We start from the raw sequence: 17,084 nt of genomic DNA on the forward strand, positions 1-17,084 counted from the left end.
TTCCACCCCAGTAGCACTTAGCCTGGAAGCACTACACGTTTTCAAGTAAATCAACTGAAAGCACAGTTGGAGACTTGCAGCCCTCTTCTCATATGCTAACGCTCCATTGTTATCAGAAATTCGTTGACATGTGGAGTGCCTAGCAAAAGCTTAAAATAAGCCTAAAGAAATTTACAGGCGGCAATGTGCCTTTTGTTTTAAGCTAGTTCTTTGCTCCAGCTGCAATCTACAGCAGTTATCCAGGATAGCATGAGCTGGGTATTGTATCAACTGATGCGGATCATATACTATAACCATAGTGTATAGTGAACAACAGTGGACATCCCTGGATCTGTGTGTAAGCAAAGTGAAAGTTCAGTTTGGTACTACACCGTTGTCTCTTGCCTTTCAAGCATCTTCTGCCATATGTTCTGATATAACTGTTGAAGTGTTTGAGTCCATTTCCAGAGGATGAAAAATGCATTATATACTGATGAAATTCTTGCGTCTGAATCTTAATATCCTTTTCTTCATGACACTGAGGCTGCTTACAGACATAACTCCCCCTCCCCCCAATTCACCCAATGTCTTTATAGATTGGATGCTTTAGCTGGGCTTTTTGGTGCCTTTGTCTGATAGTTGATTAATCAATTTTAGATAAGTGCCAAAAAGCCCTGCTGTGAAGTGCCTGAGCTTTACAGACGCTGGGGAGCTTGGTCAAACTAACGTGTTTCCTCTTCTGGTAAAGTGCTGTTTTGGGGAGGATTTTTTTCCCACCACATCTGTCAGTGCCCTGAGTGAGGCAGTCACAGGTTGGTAAATCTAAAATATCAAGGAGGGTCACTTTTGTTCATGCCATAACATAAAAAAAGCATTTTAAAGTCCAGTTGAGTCGTAAAACCATGGTCTTGAGTTTTTCTAACGAGTTTTCAGTCAAAGAATTTTTCTTTCACTGGTGTAGCTTGAGGTCATAAAAGATCAGGGCTTGCTATCAAGTAGTGACAGGGCTAATATTTTTCCTGAATGAATAAAGTTTTTGGGCTAGCCTGTTATGAATTGTCCTTCACACTTCTTCATGATACATGTTTATCTTGATTAATGTTTTTTTTTTTTAAGATGCTTGCATTCCTTCCACTGTGTTTGTATATTTCAAATGTGTTGTGTTTAAAATACCAAAAATCCCTCAACACTTAGTAGTTTATTTCAGTTCTCTTCCATGTTGTCAGCTGTATATTCAGTTGCTACCAGATTTTTACTAGCATGGCCTGATTTTCTTGAGTCTGAGACTTTTAGAAATAGGCAAGTGCTGTGGCTATCTCATACCAGAACTTGGGAAATGCAAGAAGTTTTTTCATTTCATGTGAGTAGAATCCACGGTGGTGGTGATTAGTGATAAAACAAGGATAGAAAATGGACCACTGAATTAACTGAAACAGGAAGTAAACTATGATAGTCTTATTGGTTGATGTGAAACACCAACGCAGCAGCAAAAACACAAATGCAGCAGTATTTTGTCCAACACAAACTGTCTATAAACAGGGAATGATTTGGGTGGCTGAGTGGCAAGTGCACATAATCACTTTCACACAATAGCAATTCTAGATGTTTCATTTTCCTTGTTTCTGGGTGACCTATGGCAGTGGCTAGAAAACTCATTTGTCATTATAAAAAAAGAAGATAAATGCTCCATCTTTGCATTACTGAATGTTATGTTCTCTGCCACACTTCATGGTCTGGAGTCACCTTCATCTAGAATCTGTATGTAAAGGAACTTAACCATCCAGGGGAGAGACTATATCCAAATATTAACAATCTCTAGAACCCTAAATATCCATTTGCTTTTCTACACATGAAAGAGAAACATCAGCATGTTTAATTTTTATCTTAGGGTTGGTGGATGAAGCAATTGATACCAAGTCTCTGTTGGATGCATCAGAAGAAGCCATCAAGAAAGACCTTGATAAATGTAAAGTTGCAATGGCTAATATCCAACCTCAGATGCTTGTAGCCGGTGCCACCAGCATTGCTCGGAGGGCCAATCGGATCTTACTGGTGGCAAAACGGGAGGTTGAAAATTCGGAGGATCCCAAATTCCGGGAAGCTGTTAAGGCAGCCTCTGATGACCTCAGCAAAACTATATCGCCAATGGTAATGGATGCTAAAGCTGTAGCGGGGAACATTTCTGACCCGGGTAAGCATTAAAAAAAGAGTTGAGCTCAAGTATTTTTTCTGCTCAATACTTTTGAAGTACTAGTATAGGCTAGGAGAAAGATAGAGCAATCGTAATTTCAGAACATGCATCCTTTCAGGTCCTGCATTTCTGATTATGTGGTGGATTCAAGATTTGTACCACTTAGTACTGGAACCTGCTGCTTAAATTTAGTGAAAAAAACCTTCACTGAATTCAAGGTTCAGCCACTTAATTTGATACTTGGTCTGTTAGATAAAAGCTCCTTCATAGCTGTTCTTGATCTTTGTCATGGTGGAGTATTTATAAGTGGCTGCTGAGGACTATGTATAGCATTTTCTTTAGGATGACAAAGTATTGTTTTTTGTGACTGGAGCTACTCAAAGTAGATTCCTACTCAGCCAGAATGAACATGCTAAAAATTAAAATCCACTGGATACATTTCTGGCAATTATTACATGCCCCTAGGCAACATATTTTTAAAGGTACCTGAACAGCCAGGTGTTTTGCAAAATGAAAATACTGAAGTTGTGGTCTGTCACTCAGTTGGCAGGGTGGGTTATGCAGACTCAATTCATAATTGGATCATCTGTTCAGGTTTGCAGAAGAGCTTTCTGGATTCTGGATATAGGATTCTGGGAGCTGTAGCAAAAGTCAGGGAAGCCTTCCAGCCTCAAGAACCTGATTTCCCCCCTCCTCCACCAGACCTTGAGCAGCTTCATGTAAGTGTCCTGTAATTTATCAGTAATGATGCATTCAAGTTGTACTGGCAAAGTGTTGATTACATGTAGTGACACTGAAAATTATCAGGCTCATATTAAGTACAGTAATGCTGCTGTGTAGCTAGACTTCAGTTTTTACTTAAAATAACTTCTGGTGGCACTATTTTTAGACCTTGATATAATTGAGTTAAGAATGAAGCACTTAGGATTTTCCTGGGCTTTGGAGCAGACTCAAAAGTACAATTTTTCTTGAAGCAGATTAGAGAGGGGCGGTCTCTAACTCTACTCCAGTGTTAGCTTTATAGGCTATTACCAAGACCCTTAAGTGCATTTGGAACTGGAACTTGAAAAGGATGTAGCTGACATGTTAATTAATTTGTTAAATTAGAGCAAACTTTCAACAGGAAATCAAGTAATTTACTGCATGTGTTCTTTCACAGCAATTGTACTTTCTTTTTTGACCATTCAAATAGAAATATCACAATCTCACTTGGTTTTCACTTAAGAAAAAAAAGTCTTTGGTTTTACCCACTATTTCACATTTTCAATCCCTTATTTCTCTTCTCTGACATGAGTTACTTAAAGCCTAATCTAGTGTAAAATAATATTCCAGAAGGTGGCCTATGGGAAAATAATGCAGGCTTTTCTGCCCATTTCTCTTTCACTGCCCCACAAAAAGAATCCTTTGAATCTGTGCATGTCTCTGGTCGCATACATTGTGCAACAACCTTTCAGAGTAGGGTCCCTTGCTATTACTCCTACATCTATCTTACCACTAAGCAGCTGGCACAATTCCCAGGACAAGTATTAATGTTTAATGTAAGAGTGTTATTGATTCTGACCAAACTGAAATAATTTACTTGGCTACTCTGTCTTTTGAATGAAGTAGTTGTATTTGACTAGCTACACCACAAAATTAGTGGTCCTGCATTCAGTGTGTAATAGAATAAAATGCTATTAATAATCTCCTTGCAGTGCTGAACTTTATAAAAACAGGGAGAAGGCATGAATTCTCCTCCACATGTCTGTTGACATGACACCATATAGTTTCAAATGTACTGAACATATTCCTGTGTTTAATGCTTAGCTAACTGATGAACTTGCTCCTCCGAAACCACCCCTTCCTGAGGGTGAAGTTCCCCCACCCAGACCACCTCCTCCAGAAGAGAAGGATGAAGAGTTCCCAGAGCAGAAGGCTGGAGAAGTGATTAATCAACCCATGATGATGGCTGCTAGGCAGCTACATGATGAAGCCCGAAAATGGTCCAGCAAGGTAAGAAGTGAAGCATATATGCAAACTTGTTTCTATTGTTTGCTACCTCTAACCAACTAATGTAGGAAGGGTGTTTCTCTAAAACCCCCAATTAATTAAAGATCTTGGACTGAAAGAATCTGTATAATTGTTCCTGGCCAGTGGTTGGGCTAAATGTCCAAAACCAGCTGTTGACATGTTTTTTCACATCCCGAGCATGGAGGTTGGTTGAGATTCTATATATGCCACAACTCTACAGATGGATATTTGCCACAGAACTGTGCTGCAGATTAGACTTCCATTTTTCTGGCCTTTATGGAAGTGTTGCAGTTTCCATACAAGGCCTCAAAGCAGTATGTGTGCAAATCCCTAAACAATGGTGGTAAGAAACACAGTGCTTATAGTTCTTGTTGGGTGTTGATTTTTGAAGACTAATGATGTGTATTTCAACAGAAGTATTATTAACTAGTTTGCTGCTGAGCATTTTAATATCCAAAGTTAATGTGCCTGTCCCACAAAGCAAAAGTGCCTTCTATAACTTGTCAGGTTCCAGAAACTCCTTCTGTTTTCCTCACCCAGTTGCAAAAACCTTCCATTTTATACTGACGGCTTTTATTATAGGATACTACATTTTCACTACTAAATTCTAGAAGGCACTGAAAGGGTATGTGTTGGGGCTAAAGAAAATAAATGGAGATATAATTAAATAAAGGGTCTATAGCAATGTTAGTTGTGTGCGTTATATGAAAACATAGCTGCTACAGAATCTGCAGCTTGCTGTACTGAGAATGCAGGAGAGCTGCTTCAGAAGTGAGGGGACATATACTCTGAACTAAATTGGGATTTTGATTCCTAATTAGCCTCTTCCACTGGTTTTACTGTTAAATCATATCAACAGGAGCAATGAGAATCTCTTCATCTCTGAAACATGCAGTAGAACAGCTGCCTCAAGGTCATTCCTATATGTCTAGGGCTGCTGTGATGCACCACACTGTATGTAAACCTACACTTGCATTCAGGCTTGCTCTTGTATTTGTGGTTCTTCAGTCCTGGTTAACATAGAACTATCAACATTTTAGTCTTTCTGTGCTGGGGAAAATGGGGACTATATTGAATCAGTTTCAGGTAGTTTGTGTGCAAATTATAGAAATCAACCAGCCCTTTAGTTGGGATGACTTGCAGGTATCTCATCGGTTTAACTCTTGGCATAAACCATCTGTCTCCAGGATATGGATCAGCACAAAACCACTTTGGGGTATTTTGTAGCAGTTAAACTTTTCTGGGGAAGGCACTGTTTGCTGAGGCACTTTGTCTGCTATATTTGGGGCGGGGGGGAAATTAAACTTCCACTACTTATTCTTCAGTAGGCCACAGATGTAACTGGCAGGCCTGGCCCTAACAAGTTTTCAGCACTGATTTAGCAAAACCTACTTTGCCAGCAAAATGAAGAAATACACTTGTAACAAACATTGAACCTTCCAGACCTATTTTGGAAACACTTTTTAAAGTAGGACAGCTCTTTGAGTGAGAGGACTGATCGAGTTTCTGCTTGCTTCAGTGAATAAAGTCTGCGCACGTTTTATCTGAAAAGCCATCCTCTTTTAACTTGGCAATCATTATGAATGGTAGTTTTGAAGGTTGGTGGTTTGCAACATCCTCTTTCTTTAAAAACAAAAAACAAAGTGCTTAGTTGCTCTGGATTCTAAAACTGATAAAACGTGGTATGTACTGAAAAAGTTTGCCTGGCATATGTAACTTAGACATCAAGTAAAACACCTATTAAAATGTTTACCTTCCAGAGCACAACACCAGAGCTTCAAAATTCACTAAACTTACAACTTGTCCTGTAATTAACATGAGTCAAACTTGGTGTTGTTGGTATACAACAGTGTTTAGATAACTTCAAAAAGTCACTCAAACCAAAACAAAAAGGAAAAAAAGGAAGGATTCCCTTGGGGAATTGTTAAAAAATGTACATTTCTCCCAGCTGTGAGTACAGCTGCAGGAAATGGCAATGCTCTATCGACCCCAGGACATGTCCAAGCTACTATTTTTGGATTTTTTTCTTGCTCTGGGTTCAGTAGTGCTTTCAAGGAAGCTATTAAAAAACAAGGGCTTTGCAGCCACAGGGGTCACCTTCCCACAGGGGTCAAGCAAGGCAGCCACTGAGGATCAAGTATGCAACTTGAGAGATTCTGAAAAAAGATCCAATTACCCCCAAATCTGTTAAATTTGCCAAAGGGTGGCAAGCCCTTGGTGTAACAAGCCAATCTTTCACCTTATTTTTTGAAGTGTCTTAGTTTACATGCTTATATCTGTATATGGAGGGGTGTCTGAGCTATTTTTTTTTTTTTACCTGGAGTTTTGATACTCATCTTTGTAAGAGTCTGAAGTTAGGCAACTTTTCACTTTTTTTAGAATGTCCATTTGTCCCCATTAGGTCAACACTGCACTTGTAACCACTTCCTAATGGGGCATTAGGGTTTTTAACTCAATTAGGCTTCAGCAGAAAGAACTAGGAAGCCCAATTTCAGAAGGGTTTGTATTGTGTGATACACATGAAAGATATCCTTCATCAGATTAAGACTTCTGTTTGTTTATTTTCTTACTTTGAATTAGCCATGTACAAGATGTAGTTTGTCCCTTTCAAAGTTTTTTTTTTTTTTTATTTTTTTCTGGTGAATTTTTTCCCTAAAAGTGATGGTTCTAAGGTACAGCAAAAAATACATACCTCCTTGATGAGACCTATTTGATTTGTTCCAGTCTTTGCCTACAGCCTAAGAAATGTAATTAGTAAGTTTGTATAATAAAATGGTATTGGACATTTTGGCTATGCTTACTTTTCAAGCAAACAATACTATGCTGTGCTGATATTATTTCATCCCTGTATCATGTAATCTAGACTTCATTTGGCTTGAATCCTTATTTAAAGAAAAAAGAAGCAATGAATGTAACATTGTGGCAAAACAATATGGTCCTTTTTTCTGATTTTTAAAAAGATTTTATCAACTGTGTTGTTTTATTAATAATTTTGTTGGTCTGCTAATAATTACAACCCTCCTAACTTAATTTACCACAAGTCTCACCTTGTCATAACCCTTTTTGTTGGTTTTCTGCAAATCCTGAGACACTTCCATTTTCATTCTTGCAATTTATTTGCTCTTAATTAACAAAACAGCTTCTAGCATTGGTATTACCTGACCCTATTCTTATCTCTTGGTCATCCTTATGTGAACCAGTACCCACCTGAGCAACAAAGCCTTCCATCTCCATCAGTCCCAGCTCCTTGTTTCCAGTGCATGCTTCTTTTTGTGTCATAGGTTGTTTTTTAAACCCATTTATGAAAATGGTAGCATATCTGGAAGGTGTTCTGAAATTTCAGTTTCTTTGTGTAAACCTAGTAAATGCATAAGAGTGTGTGCTCACACCTTTCAAACCATTGTAACTTTTCTCTTCTTACTTTTTTAGTAATGTTGATTCACAGGTAAAACGTTTTTTCCCTTTCTGCTGATCCTTGGATTAATGCCATTCCTCCTCCTCACTTTCAGTCATCCTGTCATTTCCTAAGAGGATGTTTGGTTACTAAACCAGCTCAGTTCATGCTCTTTTACCAAATTCTGCTTCTCATACTAACTGTCCGTGTTTCTCCACCCTCCCTACCACCTGCAAAGCCTGATGTGACTGAGGTTAATGAAGCCACTGAGGTTGGTGTAGATATAGATGAGGAGGATGATGCAGATGATGCTGAATTCACCCTCCCCTCTGACATTGAAGATGATTACGAGCCTGAGCTGCTGTTAATACCAAGCAATCAGCCCGTTAACCAGCCCATTCTGGCCGCTGCTCAGTCTCTACATCGGGAAGCAACCAAGTGGTCTAGTAAGGTACTCAGTTTCCCACGGGCAACTGGTCTGTGTGCATCCAAGCCATGTGGAACGTTGACACATTTGCATCACTCTTGCTCCTTGCTGGGTCCCATGAGTCTGAGTGAATAAGTTTGTCTGCACTTCATTTTAAGGATTGAGAGTGGCTTCACAAGTTTGTTAGGTCTGTTTGTCAACGCTAGATTAAAGCTTGATTTGGGTCACTTAATACAAAAAGGCTTCCTTTCCCTCTGCCTCTGCCTATCTTTCTGTGACTGGCAGTGTAAAAAACCTTTTACATTTTTTTTTTTCTGACCACCTGTGAAGCCATGATTTGGTTTCTCAATGACTTCAGATTATAACTGAATATACATCATTCAAGAAGTCATTTAACATGTTCTATTTTGCTTTGCCTCTATCAGTGGCTTCAACTAAAATATGTACGGACAAGGAATGGCTTTGTATGGCAGCATTATCAAGGACTGCCCGCTGACGTGCACTTGGCTGTAATGCAAATGCTGGCCTTGATGAGAGAACTCTTTAAAGAAGCTGCACTGAATGCATTAGTTGCTGAATTCAGACTATGTTTATATGGTCCCAGTGGAAGTCTAAGCTGCGGTTCAGACATTGACACACACTCTGTCATTGCATTAAAACACAAATAAGTGTTTGCAGGGCTGGTCACTTTTCTTTTTGGAACTGGCATGCTGCAAGATATAAGCTTGTTGGGGTCCAGTAACTGAGGCTAGGTATGTATATGTGATCTTTTTCTTTTCTTTTCCATGGAAAGAGCTTTAAAACAAAATATTCCCACTCTTGTCCTTTTCAGATCCTGGTGCTGGGTAACTTGTTAGGGGGCTTCATAAGTGTAATTATTAAATGTTTCCAGCTGCTTTATTCTTCTGCATAAGTGAATTGAAAAAAGTGTATTAGGTCAATTCTCTCTCAGTTTTGTTAGAACTGGGCCGGCCATTGGATTAGGAAACTGTTCATAGTAACAAGTAACACATCTTTTTATATTGCCCAACATCTTTGTAACCTTCAGTGTCATGTTTTGGATATCTTTAAATTTAATAGCACCAAACTCTGGAGGTACACCCACGAGGAGGAGGAAAGATATTGGCTCAGTCAGATTTTCAGTGGGCATTTCTACACAGGACGCTTTAAGCACAGTAGAATAATTCTACTGCGAGTTAGCTCAGTGGGCAAAACCTGTGCTAATGTGCAGACTTAGTCTACTGCACTTTAACATCACAAAAAGACCATTAGTTTGCAGTAATGCACAGTAGCATAGATCGTGGTGCATTGTTAGTATCTGTCATTACAGGTACTAAATAATGTGCCATAATTACGATGTATTAATGAACATGTCGACATGCCCAGTGTGTACTTTTTGCTACAGACTTTCTCGATCTCAGGATGACCCCCTTTGTGCTGAAGAAAGAATTGTATGTAGAGAATTGCATTCTTATTCCTCAGCTCACTGCTAATACTTCATTCACTTAACCACACACGAATAATTCATAGCACTTAATATTTCACATATCTCTAACATTTTATAGATACATGAATCTGACTATACTAACAACTGATTGACTTGGTCTGAATTCTTACTCCAGGCTTCATCTTTGGAATAGATGATGAAATGCATTATGCTTTACATGTTACTTTTACCCATTACAAGTAATTTTCAAAAGTATTTCACTATAAGTTCCTAACTTAAAAAGCAAACAAGAAACCCTTCCTCTTTTAAAAAAAAAAAAAAAATGCTCACTTTTAAGAGAATGTCTTTAGGAAAATTCTTTAAGCATTAAAAGCTAATCTATTGGACCTTTTTTGGCTGAGAATTCAGATACATTTTGCTTTTTATGATGAAACTGGCAAAGAGCAATTTAAAAGAAAAATTATTTAAAGATTGCTTCTACTTTAGAATGTGAACTTAAGTGACAAATCTTGCATACATTGTAAATCCTTTTCCCGCTGTCTTCTATAGATACTATAAAGTGGCAGTGCAGTTGATACATTCGTGACTCAGTTTCTGATATCATTTAACATCTTTATATTAAAGTGTTCAGTGTTTATTATTAAGCTTCAGTTAATTGGTGCTGGTTAGCTTAACATATGTTCTTTTCTTGGCACTATTTTTAATAATGCTGCTTTTATAGAGGAAATTAGGAATGTTTAACACTTAACACACTTCATCTTAAAATCTTGACAGCAGAATAGTCACTTCTACTCAGTGAACAAACTAACAAGTCACTGTTCCTTTTCCCATTGTTAAGTTGTTTCACTAAGTGTCAAAGAAAGTATTCCACAAATAATTTGAATGCATCTTCAGTGCTTTTCCTGAAGCCTTTCCTTTTCTTCTTCTTCTTTTGAGTAAACATTAATTGTTCTTCCTTCACTTGAGAGAAGTAAATGTAGAGGACAGTTCAGGTGTGGTTTACTTTTCTGCAATTTTTGGATTAACACTGCAATTGTATAACACCATTATGTTTGTTCTCTGCAGGGTAATGACATCATTGCTGCTGCCAAAAGAATGGCTCTGCTAATGGCAGAGATGTCCCGCCTTGTGAGAGGTGGCAGTGGGACCAAGCGTGCCCTTATTCAATGTGCGAAAGATATTGCAAAAGCATCAGATGAAGTAACTCGGTTGGCCAAGGAGGTGGCAAAGCAGTGCACTGACAAACGTATTAGAACCAACCTCTTGCAGGTAATCAAATCTAACCTTGAAATATGCATGAAGCTCTTGCCTTCTTCCATCCTGCTCTTTTCATCCCACAGGTTCAAAGTTTGCTCTGTTTCCTTAACTCCCACTCCCAGCTTGGGTCAGTTTTAAGGCTAAAGCTTGGAAAGTTTCACTTTCCTCAACTCCAGTGCAGTGAGCCCTTTTTTGCAAGTTCTGGCTTTATTTACAAAGAGGAGAAGGGTGTCAGTGTGCAAGAGAGACTAGGAAAATTCCATACTACAGAGGCATGTCTATACTGTTTTTAATGTCCATGTACGTGTCCTAGTTATGTCACAGTAGATGAGCAATACTATAAAACATGCCTAGGGCTTTTTCATAATCTAACAGTAGGCTACAGCTAAAGCTATTAGAGTAAAAAAACACACCCTCTATTCTTGATGGAACAAACCCTAGAGGGACTGTTTGGAGCAAATGAGAAACATCACTCAGTGTTCCCATTGTTTGAACAATTGCCCAGGCTTGTCATGAGCCAAACAATCATTAGAAGTTAAGTCCTTAGTGGCATTAGGCCTGTAGCCTCAGAGGTTGCATGTCTACTTCTGTCCATTGGTAGAAAACCAGCAGGTTGGAGGGGTGGAGGTAGTCAGCAACGTTGGGATATCCAATGGTTAAAGTTAAACTGAGGTGATGCATTGTATTCCCTACCCCTTAGGTCTGTGAGCGAATCCCAACCATCAGCACACAACTCAAAATCCTCTCTACTGTCAAAGCTACCATGCTGGGCAGAACTAACATCAGTGATGAAGAGTCAGAACAGGTAACAGCAGTGAAAATTGATTGTAATGTAGACTCCTGTGAAGGGGACTGGGGTGTGTTCTGTATATAATCAGTTTTGTTAGATAATCAGATATATTAGTAAGCAGAGATGCTGACGGTGATTCTCAACCTTGGGGTGTCATGAGATCCTTTTAAGGGTGCGGTAGGTTGTGCAGTATATCACTGTTAGGTGTGCAGAAACCTTCATATGATTTGCAACAAGGCTTTCCAATGGCAGTGTGGCCAGGGGCTGCATGTTGCACATGGGCCCCAGGATGCATGCTTATGCTGTGCAGTAAGCATGAGCCCTCTGCCTACTTCCATGCTGGCAATTACCTCTTCCTCCTTCTACCACCATGATGTGGCAATTTTCCCCCCACTGCATGGACAGTGTCCCACCCCAGCCCCCTGATGTTGTTACCACACAAATGGCAAGCTCACCAGTGCCTCCCACTGTTCTGGCTGCCCCAGAGATCCCAGCTGCTTTAATCGGAGCAGAAGTGGCTGAGTGGACCACCCAATTGGAGACCCTTGACTTACAAGATAAACCCAGAGATTTTGTATAGGAATCCGTTGCGTCAAACCCATTCCGACCTGTTGTGGTCATCTTGAGTTCTCTGCAACAGAAGAAATGTGCTCTTATTTTTCTGTTGTCAAGATTGAAAGCTAGGAGCTGAGGGTTGCCTTGAATCTAAACAAGTTTAGAACCACCAGTCTGAGAGATTATTCACTGGTGCCCCCTGGTGGCTAAGTAGTACCAGTTTTAAAAAACTAATTGGCCAATCACTGGAAATACTGTTAGAGCGCCCCTTTTAATAATCAGCACCTTCATCCTGTGAACTGTTATTTCGGTTATAGAATAGTTGCAGGCTTTCTAAAACCATTCTCAGGAGCTACAAATCAATCAGCTTTTTCTCATTCATGAGCTTTTCTTAGATTTTTCAGTAGCAGACTGTGAAGAATTGGAAAGTGCCAGAGACTTATTTGATGCTTAGAGTGATTGGACTTGCAAAGCTGGGAACAGATGTTTTACATTTGACATGGTATCGTGAAACTTTCATAGGCCAGAATGACCTAGCAGAGTGTTCCTACTGAGAGTTCCTAGCCTGAGTGTAATTTCATGCTACTGAATAAGGAGTTGCTTGCCTGAATGTTAATACTGCTCTACCATCTACTCTTTAAGGAACTGAAAGAATTAACTCCTTCCCTTTCTCTACAGGCTACTGAAATGTTGGTTCATAATGCCCAGAACCTTATGCAATCTGTAAAGGAGACCGTGAGAGAAGCAGAAGCAGCATCTATTAAGATTAGAACAGATGCTGGATTCACCCTTCGCTGGGTTAGAAAGACTCCCTGGTATCAGTAAACAGCCATCACACAGTATTGTATCCTGTAACATAAATGCCTTTCTTTTTTTTTTCTTTTTTTCTTTTTTTTTTTTTTTTTGAAGCAGCAGAGAATTTTTTTACCAGCAAACAGTGCTGTAAACATGAGCTTAAAATTAGCTCGTGCCAGTGTCCCGTTTTGAGGGGAAAAAAAAGGAATATGCATTTTAAGTCTTTGAAAAGCATTTGGTATCCAACATCTCACAATTGCTTCCAAAATGGTGATAGCTTTTTATTTTACTTGCTTTTGAAGATATCTCTTCATGGCTTCTATAATCCCAGAAACACACTTCATTTATGCACTGTGTATTGCAGTAGTTTCCATGGGGTGGTATGAAACATGGACCTCACTTTCACTTGAATTGGAAGTCCGGAACACTAACAGTGTTACTTAGCTGTTTTGGGGAGAGGGAATGTGGAAAAATTAGCAATGACATAAACAAATTAGCTTTGCAGTAAGTTTTTAGCTGGCTGTTCTTGCATAATGCAAAAGTGTTAAGAGGTGTGTAATCAAGTTAGTTTTCACATGAATGATCCCTTTTTTTGCTGGTGTGGGGAAGGAATCTCATTGCTAAAACAATCTCTTATGCTGCTACTTTTTTGCCTAGCTACAATTCCCTAGGCCGGCTGTATTCATATACTTCCCATTGCCACTAGCAGGCAAGCTGGAATATGAACTGTTATACTAAACTGATTGGCAATGGAGGTTTGTAGCACTTGGGTGATAGCTTAACCTTTTCTGGTTTCAGAGGCCTTAAAAATTAAAGAGCTCTTCTCCTTGCCATCCCCTATGGTAGAGTATTGAGCTGAAAATGTGGAGTCTACTGGGCTAGATGAATCTGTCAGTCAGTTGTATTCAAAGCAGCTTTGTATGGGCAAAGTGCTTGAATAGAAAATAAATGTATGCTAGGTCCTCCCCATTGAAATCCAAGTATTCTAGTCATCCAAGGCAGAGAGGGCAGGTGGAAAGATGATGCTCAGTTTCCATAACGCTTTGCTCCCTGCCCTGAACTCCATGATGGACTAGCACCATACTGGCATTTTTCAGGCTAAGCAAAGGGAGGGCAAGTCTCGTGCAGTCTGTTGGCATATAAATCTCTTGAGAAGTTTTTTTTTTTCAAAACTGGGCCATACAACTTATTTTATAGACTGCAATCCTATATCCCCAGTCCTGCTACTAACTAATAGAATCAAATGTTAAATTGTCTTTATACCCTTATATTAAGAAATAGCTATTTTTATGCTACCATAATGTTACGTGACTTCTTTTTTAACACGATCATGATAGCTGCTCTATAATTGTATTCTTTTGGCATTTAAGAAAGGAAAAACAAGTTACTAACATTTGTTAGTCAGAAAGGGCCATTATGTATTTGCAAAGAATACTTGCAAGTTTATTATGCATACCAGCATTGACAGCATAATGGCACCTTAGTTTCCATTTGGAAAAGGAGGACAAATGCCTCATGCTCAATCCACCTTTAAGCAAGTGCCCTTGCTGATGAACATTGATTTAGATACAGTCAACAGCCCAAAGGAGAGGAAGTGGTATAGGAACAGACACCTTTTACATCTGTCTGCTACATTTACTGTACCCTTACCAATTTTTCTCTCTCCTTTGTACTATTTTTCTAAAAGGGAAATTCAGATATTTGAGCTACATTATAATAAGCTGCCTCAATGACCTTAGCAAGAGAAAGCACTTGTTCATCCTTATTTCACTCCTTTTGTCTGGGTATTACAGAACACACAGTACTTAGGATCCTTTCTTGGATTTCTCCAGTAACTACCTTCAACAGAAGGGTGGAGTGAGTCAGAGCCTTAACCCCAGTATCTTGCTTTGGTTTATATCAGACTTTTAACCCTATTGTAATGTAGTCATTTGTATTTAATAGTAAACAACACTGAACAGGGAAGAGACACCTTTGAGGGTCTTCTGACTAGTCTTCCTGTATTTTGTTTTAAATCCCCTATAATTCAGGCATCTCTGTGAGAGTTTTAGCACCACTGTTTAGTTGCTTGATTGATATTAATGCAATATTACTAATGCCTTTAAATACATAATGGTTTATGCCAAAGATCACTCTTTGTTTTAAGGAATGTGTGGGGAAGAGTTGATTGATGTTTGCCTTTGATATTTCTTCAGAATGTTTGCTATCTATGTTCTTAGAGGAACTATTTTGCAGGAGCTGAGGTACTGTACACCTTATGCAATCTGTGCTTTCTTGAACACTATTGGTCCTCAGACCTACAATGAAGCAAAAATTTGAAAATGACCTTGAATGTTGGTTAGAAATGTTTTACCACTAGAGAACTTTGTTTATAAACCAAAATGTGTTGTATATTCTAATATTTTCAACTTTTGTTCTTTTGTTCTGTTAAAACAAAATAAAACTGCATTTGTACAAATATGTTGTGAATATTCACAGGGATTTGCTTGGTAAAAACTTTTTCTGCTGAAAGAGCAGATCAGTGTAGCAAAAGGATGCTGAGTTGTCTAATTATACACCCAAATGTGCCTAGGAAAGCGCACACATATTTTCTAAACATCCTGACTATAAACAGCAACACATGCTCTTGTAGAAATGATAGGCTCCTTCACAGTTATGGTTTAACATTCCAAATTAAGTGTCACCATGGAAACAAGATATGGTTAAGAGATGTTTTGTACCAACAACCATAGTCATAGCAGTCCAGTGGAATATGCTCCTCTTCATTTAAAAGCTCCCAAATCAGTACCTTTAGACAAAGTCTCAGACAGAGTGAGAGCACTTGGATCCTTGCTAGGTTTGCACTGGATTGTCCAGTTTTGGAAAAGTCATTTAGTACCCATTAGTCAGCTAGCAAATTAAGTTCTTTAGAGGCTCAGCACTCCACTATTCTACACCAGCCAGCACAAAGGAATAGAAATTTGAGGTGGGATTTTCTTGATTCTTCCACATAAGATAGAGAGGGTCATCTTGGTTAATGCATAGAAGAAGTAGTCTTGGAGCTGTTACCCTCCTCCCACAGACCTAGGGTTCTGCTTGAGGCAAAGATTATTGTCATGAAGGTAACTTCTATCCAGCTAATGGCTGCTTCTGAACAACAGAGCTCCTGCTTATCTTCTTGATCATCCCTGTTCATGGTCCAAAGCCAGACAGGATGTATCCTTTGCCACTGAGCATGAAGCTTGTTTATAGCGTGTGTGGGTTACAGCACTCCATAGCATGGGGAAAGGAGCTAACCGGAAATGAGGCAGATTGGGGGATAGTGGGCTAGCAGCATTCATGGTCAGGTGGGTTGGAAACTGGCTAAGGGGTTGAATCCAGACAGGTCGGTATCATCTTGGTGGGAGGTGGCCAGTGGTATTGGGCCCATACTGTTCAACATCTTTATTAGTGATTTAGATGAGAATGTGGAAAACACGCTGGCTAAGTTTGTGGACAGTAGTAAGTTACAGGGAAAAGCAGTCACACTAGGGGATAGGATACAGATCCAAGGTGACCTGGACAAACTGGAAAGATGGGTGGAGTAGAACTGGATGTAGTTCAATAAGGATAAATGCAGAGTGCTTCATCTGGGGAGAAGTAACCAGCAACATGAATATAGGTTAGGAGATGTATCTTGGTCAGCACAATGGCTGAAAGGGACCTCGGGGTTATGGTTGATCACAGGATGAACATGAGCTGCCAGTGCAGTGCTGTAGTTAACAGAGCTGATAGCATACTGGGATGTATTAGTGTGTACACTGTGAACAGGGCTAAGGAAGTGATACTTCCTCTCTACTCGGTGCTGGTGAGATCCCAGCTGGTGTACTGTGTCCAGTTTTGGGTGCCAAACTTCACAAAAAGAGGTGGAGAATCTTGAAAGGGCCACAAGAATGATTAAGGGCCTGGAGGACAAACCTTATAACAAAAGACTAAGGGATCTGGAAGTGTTCAGCCTGGGGAAGAGAAGAGTAAGGGGGGACTTGGTGGCTGTCTATTAGTATGTAAGAGGTGAATATCAGAAGCTGGGGGAAAAAAAACTTCACTAGGGTGCCCCAGGGGAGGACAAGGAGCAACAGTCATAAACTGTTAGAGGATAGTTTCAGGTTGGATGCAAGAAAGAACTTCTCTATGGTAAGGGTGACCAAAATCTGGAATAGACTTCCCAAGGAGCTGGTGCACTCTCCAACCTTGGAAGTCTTCCAGAGGAGACTGGACAAA

General features: G+C 39.5%; 1 protein-coding gene across 1 annotated transcript in view; it reads left to right on the forward strand.

The window, feature by feature from the left end:
• Positions 1–15,303, forward strand: part of VCL (vinculin) — a 117,652-nt gene extending 102,349 nt beyond the window's left edge. Inside the window, exons 16-21 of the mRNA XM_006273793.4 lie at positions 1,868–2,170; positions 2,765–2,889; positions 3,977–4,162; positions 10,514–10,717; positions 11,406–11,510; positions 12,729–15,303. Coding sequence (XP_006273855.1) covers positions 1,868–2,170; positions 2,765–2,889; positions 3,977–4,162; positions 10,514–10,717; positions 11,406–11,510; positions 12,729–12,875 — 1,070 coding nt within the window. The 3' untranslated portion in view covers positions 12,876–15,303. The remainder of the gene's footprint in view (positions 1–1,867; positions 2,171–2,764; positions 2,890–3,976; positions 4,163–10,513; positions 10,718–11,405; positions 11,511–12,728) is intronic.
• The last annotated feature ends 1,781 nt before the right edge of the window (positions 15,304–17,084 follow it).

The sequence above is a fragment of the Alligator mississippiensis genome, chromosome 6 (assembly GCF_030867095.1).
Source record: "Alligator mississippiensis isolate rAllMis1 chromosome 6, rAllMis1, whole genome shotgun sequence".
Lineage (NCBI taxonomy): Eukaryota > Metazoa > Chordata > Crocodylia > Alligatoridae > Alligator > Alligator mississippiensis.